The sequence below is a fragment of the Diospyros lotus genome, chromosome 14 (genome assembly GCF_014633365.1).
Source record: "Diospyros lotus cultivar Yz01 chromosome 14, ASM1463336v1, whole genome shotgun sequence".
Classification (NCBI taxonomy): domain Eukaryota; kingdom Viridiplantae; phylum Streptophyta; class Magnoliopsida; order Ericales; family Ebenaceae; genus Diospyros; species Diospyros lotus.
The window spans coordinates 1431289-1439730 of NC_068351.1; the positions used below are offsets into that span (position 1 = coordinate 1431289).

The window sequence follows — 8442 nt, forward strand, 5'->3', positions numbered from 1 at the left end:
CCGGCTTGACCCATCTTGGCCCATTTATTAAGGGCTATAAGCTCATGTCAGGCCCCCAATTTTCATTGCCTGGTCCCACCCACCTCCCTTGTGGGGCAAGCGAGAGGCAGGCCAGGCCGAGCCGACTTGGCCTGCCTCTCGCTTGCCCCGCCCATTTGTCACCTCTAGTTTGCCTTTAGTGATTATTAACTAAGAAGTACATCTACAAAATTCAAACAGCTATTCTGCTTTGATTTTTGAAATCAACTTATTTATAAGATATAAAATAATTTATTTAAAAAAGAAAAGAGATAATTTTATTTAAAAAATTTAAAATAAAAAGTTATATAATTTTTTTAAATAAATTTAATAAATACAATAAAAAACAAGATGTTTTGTATATCTTATTTTTCTAAACTATATCTTAATTAACAAATATGGATACGGGTTGACAAACCTGCTCCAAATATTTTTGAATTAATTTTATATTTGCCCACCCATTTTCAAGCCCCTATCTCTCTCCCAAAACCATCATCTCTCAAACTCTTTGTCTCTCCCCCACTCTTTCTCTCACAGAACCCCCCCTCAAGCCCATTTTCTCTCAAATCCACCCCTGCGAGTGCAACGTTCGCCCCCTACACCGCTCTTGCACCTCCGTCGTAGTCAACCCCACCACCACTACTTGCACTGTCGTCGCCTAAAGATGACGCCACCGTCGTCTCCCCCGCCAACATCGCCCGCCGTCGCCCCCTGCTTGCATAGCCGTCTCCCTTACCAACACCGCAAACACTCATGCCATTGCAGTCGCCGTCACCCCCCCTTCCCACCGACCATTGACCACCGTCGCCCGCCCCCCACACCGTCTAGCCCCCACCCACCATTGTGAGCAACCGTCGCCCAAACTTCACCCACTTTTTCTCTCTATCTCATTCTCGGCCTTGAGGGAGGAATGCCCCATCGCTGCTCCCATCACCATCGCCCAAGGATGGCGTCATCGCCGTCGCCCCCCTTGCATGCCACTCGAACTGCCCAAACTTCACCCACTCTGTTATGTTTTTTTTATTATTTAAGGAATATAATTTTAATACAAAATAAGAGATGATTTTAAGATATAATTGATACTATTACAATAAGTTGGTATTTAAAGTGATCTTAAATGAGAAAATAAATTATTTAATTACTTGTGTGATCTTATTATATATATATATTAATATTAACATTTTTAATGACAATCATCAAGATTGTTGTTGTTATATCTGATTGTAAAATAATAAAAAAAAAATTGTTGTTATATTTGATCATAAAATAATAAAAATACATATCTAATTATATTAGATTTAATCTTAAAAATGTTAATTTTACTCCGATATCATGTTACACTGATATAAGTAATTTTACCAAATTATAATTTTACTCCAATTTATTTTACACTACTCCAATTTTATCAAGTACTTTTACGCCAATTTGATTTAAGTAAAATATTAATCTTATTTTACACAAATGTTATAATTTTATAAGTAAATAATTTAAATTAATTAATTAAATTAATACCCTCAAATTGAAGAAAAATTAATAACAAAGCATGAAATAAGCGAAAATAACACAAGCAATATTTTTTACTTAATTGTCAAATATACAATCAAAATAAATTACGTTCTTTCATAATTCAAAATAAATTATATTTTTTAATTTTTATTTCAACACGTAAATCACCATAAAAAAACAATAGAAGCAAAAAAAAAAACAGCAAAAAAGAAAATATATAAATATATATAAATGTATATATGTATATGCAAAAAATTAAAATATTTATAAATATATATATATATAAACGTTGTTTTTACAATTGTGATGGGGCTTGACAGTGGTGGTCCGAAAGAGACGCGGGGGGTCGACGGCGGGCGACAACAGAGGGGCCATCCTTGGGCGATGGCAGTGCAAGAACGGTGTGTTGGGAGAGGGGACATTGCAACCTGCAAAGGGTTGAGAGAGAGAATGTGGGAGAGATAGAGTGGTTTTGAGATAGGGTGTGAGGGCGGAGATACTGCAATCGGGTTTGAGAGAGAGAATGAGGGAGAGATAGAGTGGGTGTGAGACAGGGTAAGGGGGGAGACACTACAACTAGGTTTGAGAGAGAGAATGGGGGAAAGATAGAGTGGGTTTGAGAGATGGAGTGAAAGTGAAAGAGAGTAGGAGCTGTGAGAGTAAAAAAGAGATTGAGAGCTGAGGGTTAAACTTGTAATTTTGGTTGGAGGGTTAAATTGTAATTTAAATGGGTTTGTCAAGGGAAATTCTATCTACAGCCCATGAAATTGCTCTTCATAACCCATACCATGCAAAATTTTTCACTAATTTTAAAATTCCCAATTTAGCCCCACAATCCATTATCTCCTCCAACCACCCTAGACCGCCGTCTCACATCTCTCTTTCTCTCCCGCACCATATACACACATACACCCACAAACACATACGTATATATATACACACGGGCTGCAGCCATGGCTGTCGACCCATCGCCATTAGCCCCCTCCCCACACATTCTCGCTTTCTTTCTCTGTACAATGGCTTTAAGTCGTAGCAGAGAGAAGAGAGAGAGAGAGAAAGAGTGTGGGTCGGCTGCTATGGCCAACCCACACACACATATATATACACACTCACACACACACACATACATATATACACACACACACACACAGTATGACTGCAACTATGGCAGCCGCATCTATGGAACCCAGCCTAGCACACACACACACACACACACACATATATATATATATATACACACACACGAAAGCATGGTCACGGCCATGGAACCTAACCGCAAGGAGGTTTTTGAAACCTCCGCCCGACCCCTCCCCATCCCGGTGACGATGGCAGCATTGCTGCTTTCATCAGCCGCGATGCCGCCACCATCCCCCCTAGTTGGGGAACGTTGGGTTCCCCGACTGCTACCATGGCTAGGTTCCATGGCCGCGGCCATGCGTGTGTGTGTGTGTATATATATATATATGTGTGTGTGTGTGTGTGTGTGTATATATATGTATGTGTGTGTGTGTGGGTTGGCCACTCTCTCTCTCTCTTTTTCTCTCTCTACGACGGTCGTTAGGTGGGTCGGCTTCCATAGCCGCGGCCATGGAATTGTGTGTATGCGTATATATATATATGTGTGTGTGTGTGTGTGTGTGTGTGGGTCGGCCATGGCAGTCGATCCACTCTCTCTCTCTCTTCTTTCTACTACGCCTGTGGGGGCTAAAATGGGAATTTTAAATTTGGTGAAGCATTTTGCATGGTGTGGGCTGTGAAGAGCAATTTCATGGGCTGCGATATATAATTTCCCGTTTGTCAATCCGTTTGTCGCCGAGTTCGTCTGTCTAGCATTATCCAACAAACAATTACCTCAAAAAATCATGAAAACGAATGGATAATGCTACACATACGAACAAGTTGACGCACGAATTGACAAACCCAAGTTATCGCGAGATTTTAGTGTCAAAATCTCACAATAATCTAGTTTCAATTTTGAGTTAATTTTATATTTACCCGCCCATTTTCAAACCCACACACACACTCTCTCTCTTTCTTCTCTCTCAAAACCATCCTCTCACTGTGTCTCTCTCCCACTATTTCTCTCTCAAACCCCCCCCTCAAACCCAATCTCTCTCAAACCCACCATTCGGGTGTAGCGTCTGCCGCCCACATCGCTCTCACACCTCTGTCGCTGTCAACCCCACCACTGCTGCTCGCACCGCCGTCGCCTAAAGATGGCTCCACCGCCGTCTCCCTAGCCAACACCGCCCACTGTCGCCCCCCTGCTCGCATAGCCATCTCCCCTACTAACACTACAAACACCGCTCGCCATCGCCATCGCCATCGCCGTCGCCCCCTACTAACCACTGACCACCATCGCCCGGCCCTCACACAGCCTCTTGCACCGCCTCACCCAAAGATGGCTCCACTGTCGTCTCTCTCGCCAACATCGCCTTCTATTGCCCCCCTGCTCGCATAGCCGTCTCCCTTGCTAACACTGCAAACACCGCCCGCCATCGCCGTCGCCGTCACCCCCCACCGACCACTAACCATCATCGCCCGCCCCCCACATTGCTTTTCGCACCGCCTCGCCCCCCCTCAAGCTGCTCGAACCGCCCAAACTTCACCCACTCTATTATGTTTTTTTTTTTATTTAAGAAATATAATTTTAATACAAAATAAGAGATGATTTTAGGATATAATTGATGTTGTTGCAATAAGTTGGTATTTAAAGTGATCTTAAATGAGAAAATAAATATTTAATTACTTTGTGTGATCTTATTATATATATATTAATATTAATATTTTTAATGACAACTATCAAGATTGCTGTTGTTAAATTTGATTGTAAAATAATAAGAAAAAATTGTTATTATATTTAATAGTAAAATAATAAAAGAATATATCTAATTATATTAGATTTGATCTTAAAAATATTAATTTTACTCCAATCTTATTTTACACTACTCCAATTTTACCAAGTAATTTTACTCCAATTTGATTTAAGTAAAATATTAATCTTATTTTACACAAATTTTATAATTTTATAAATAAATAATTTAAATTAAATAATTTAATTAATACCCTCAAATTGAAGAAAAATTAATAACGGAGCATGAAATAAGCAAAAATAACACAAGCAATATTTTTTACTCAATTGTCAAATATACAATCAAAATAAATTATGTTTTTTCATAATTTAAAATAAATTATATTTTTTAATTTTCATTTCAACAGCTAAATCATCATAAAAAAATAACATAAGCAAAAAAAAAAAAAACAACAATAGAAAAAAATAAAATATATAAATATATATAAATGTATGTATAAACGTTGTCTTTTACAACCACGATGAGGGACACCGCAACCCGCAGGGGTTTGAGAGAGATAATGAGGGAGAGATAGAGTGGGTTTGAGAGTGGGGGGAGGGAGACTGCAACTCGCAAGGGCTTGAGAGAGAGAAAGTGAAAGAATGTGAGAGCTGAGAGTAAAAGAGAGAGTGAGAGCAGAGTCTTAATTGTAATTTTGGTTGAGAGTTAAACTTGTAATTTAAAATAGTTTGTCAATTCGTGGGTGTAGCATTATCCAAAACGAATATCTACAAGAGCAAAGACTACTTTAATGTACAAGATTCTTCACCTTTATTGATTATATCCGATTAAAAGCTGCACCACCTCGCTCATGGCCGGCCGAGAATCGCGCTCCTCCCCAACACACAGCAAAGCAACTCTCGCCAACCTCTCCAGCCTCTCACCATCATTGTCATAGTTCAGTAGTCTTGGATCAATCACTTCTCCAAGCCGTCCTCTTTCGATCCTCTCCCTCGCCCATTTCACCAAATGGTCGTGCTCGTTTTCATGGCCTTCCTGCAGCTGGAAACCAGATGCTCTCCTCCCAGTCAGTAGTTCCAACACCACAATCCCATAGCTGTACACATCTGCCTTCACATTAATGTTCTTCAATCTCATCCATTCCGGAGCCAAATACCCTCTAGTGCCCCGGACCCTGGAGAAACCCGAATCGACATCGTCTTTGAAAAGCTTTGACATGCCGAAATCTGCGACTTTTGGTTCAAGCTTATCATCTAGCAGTATGTTTTCAGGCTTGACATCACAATGGACCACCCATTCCAGGCACTCTTCATGAATGTAGGATAAGCCTTTTGCTGTTCCAAGGGCAATGTTGTATCTCTGGTCCCAATCCAAGGTCTTGGATGTATCTGAAAACAAGATTTTGTCCAAAGAACCATTCTCCATGTAATCGTAAACCAGTAACTTTTGTTCATCTTCAGCACAGAAGCCCCACATCTTCACCAAATTCTGGTGATTGAGCTTCCCTATGATACTCACCTCTGCCCAGAACTCAGCTTCTCCTTGCAAAATGCCTTCCAATCTCTTCACTGCCACGACCCTCTCGTTGTTCAAAATTCCTTTGTAGACTGTCCCAAATCCCCCCTTTCCTATCTCCTGTTTGAAGTTCTGAGTTGCCCGTTTTAGCTCGGAAAATGTGAACCGTCTGAAATCCATGGCTAGTGCAATATAGCCCATATTCACCAGTTCCTCATGGACATGCTTTTGAAGAAAAAACCACCAGCCTAAACCAATGCAGACCATTTCAATAACTCCAACCATAGTCACAAATGAAATTAGGTACTTCATGTACTCTTTCGATTTGCCATATTTTTTAACAGCATCAAAAAGCATAACTTCTGCAGCTGAGCAGTTCAAGCTATTGTTAGTTCTTGCTTGCCTTTGTTCTGCCTGTGGGATCACTGCCCCTCTTCGAACTTTTATATGCATTGATGAAGCAGAATCCAGCCTCCTATCCCCATTTAGGAGACTCCCTTTGCGCGAGCAATGTCCTTGTCCATCCAGCGAATACCCAAAACCTTGGCAATTGCAATCATTCAGACAAGATTTCCTGCATGCTTCAAAGCTGATGCCGGTGACACCCATGTCCAAGTCATTCCCCGTGTAGTCTGTGCTTGGAACCATGACAAAATCCAGCTCAGTTGCATTACAATTCAAATCGAATTGAGGTGAGCAGCCTTTGGTCCAATCAGAAGGATCATATCTGGAGAAACCATCAGGGCAAGAACAAGTGGGCAAAGGGTTGTAGCTGCAGATACCATATGCTCCACACAGTCCATGAACCGTGCAAGCTTCAACACCGCCAGGCCACCATGATATCTCCCAGAGCCCGGTTGACTCCTCCAGGCTATAGAGTCTCAAGATCCCATCATAATCCAACGTTAAACGCCGCCTCAGACCAACTCCAAAATTAGATCCTTTGAAATTCAAGTTGTCACTTGAATGGAAACTTCCTAAATCATCAAGAAATGCCAGTCTGGAGCTATTGTAAGGGTTCCTCCAAGAAACAAAGACAGTTTTTTGTGGGTCTGGCCAATAAACACTTGAAACTAAAGGTCCATTATAAATGAGATTCAGTACATTATTATCATCAAATTTGAAGTTATAGTACCCAGATAAGTAAGTACCAGGACTCCTCATGGACACTAAGGTCATATTCCTGAGGAAGGGCTGGTTTGGAAGGATAGTGTCTGTAGGAAAATCAAAACTCTCCCAGATGATATTTTCTCTTTGGTTGATCAGCACCAAGTTCCCGGTTTCAAGCAGCTGAACTTCCACATACTGCTCCGAGAATGTGTTGGTTGACCACACAAATGAACCATCAGAATCTGTCAAGAGGAGGTTGCCATTTCTGTGGGGTGTTAACTTAGATCCTATCCCATTAACCGGCTGATCTCGGTTGGCCATCCAGACAACTGTTTTGTTCACAGAATTGGTGAACCAGATTGAAAAACAATAGGCGTTTGTACCCACTTTATAGAATCCGCCTGAAAATGCACCACTTGGTGAAATCAAGAAATCACCTTCTTCCTCCACAGATAGGGAGCTTCCAAGTCTTAAGCTTGCCAAGCCTCGTCCCCCTGCCTCTGCACAAGAAACTTCAAGTGCATACAGTACAACAACTAGAAGGACACAAACTTCCATGGCAGCTTCTGAAAGGCTTAGTCTTCAGAAAAATAAACCAGGGCAAGGTAGTATATACAACACAAGGGAACTCTTTTTGATGATGATGGTTCATAATTTTTTATTGATGATAGGAGGAGGATCTAGTGAAGGTATTTCAACCATCAACCTCAAATAATTCATGTATGGTTTTGGATGTATCTGTGACATGCAATCTTAGTTCAATCTTCTATGGTCTATTTGTTATGTTTTCTTTATTTTATTGTTGGCCACATCATCTGGACTATTTAATAGACAATGAGTTCAAAATTACCAGTGCACATGGAGGAATAGAGAATCACGAGGTACATATTCTAATACCTGCAATGCTTTATTAGCCAAACAAAAAAAAGAAAAAAAGAAAAAAGAACAACCTGCAGTGCATGGAGAAAATGTCAGAGAAAGAGAGGATTGGATGTAAGGTATAGGATATAAGATCACAATAAAACGACAAAAAGAAACTGGTAATGTGGTTCAATCTTAACAGACTTGTCCACAATTCTGCAATGACGGCATAAATTCACTAAATACCCATATGAACCGGTCCATGGACCCAACGTGGAAGCTGACTTTCGGCTGGTCAAGTAAAACAAATGCAAACACTAGGGTACTTGCAAGACTTACTTCAGGGTGCAAGCCAGAAGTCAATATAGGCGTGCGATCAGGTCAGTTTATTAGGAGCTTCACCAGATGCTTTCATGGCGGTCATATTTCACCATCATGCATGTTGCTGAAGATAGCAACTGAGGATAGTTTTTGGACCGACCATCACATGCAACCTCTGCAAATGGGCCTCGGGAATTGGACCTCGAACTTGGCGATGTCGGACCTCGGTGATAGGACCTACAAGACAACGGAGTGGCGGGACTAGGGTCCCCCGGGGTGGACTCTGACGCTCAAATCA

At 41.0% G+C, this 8442-nt stretch overlaps 1 protein-coding gene across 1 annotated transcript; it reads right to left on the bottom strand.

Moving 5' to 3' along the window:
* Positions 1-4947: 4947 nt before the first annotated feature.
* Positions 4948-8442, bottom strand: LOC127789702 (putative receptor protein kinase ZmPK1). Its single transcript, XM_052318655.1, has one exon. The coding sequence runs from the start codon at positions 7518-7520 to the stop codon at positions 5148-5150; it is 2373 nt and encodes a 790-aa protein (XP_052174615.1). The 5' UTR covers positions 7521-8442; the 3' UTR covers positions 4948-5147.

What these genes read in the sequence shown, in the direction of transcription:
- LOC127789702 (XM_052318655.1), bottom strand. Translation starts at nt 7,520, where the DNA reads ATGGAAGTTTGTGTCCTTCTAGTTGTTGTACTGTATGCACTTGAAGTT.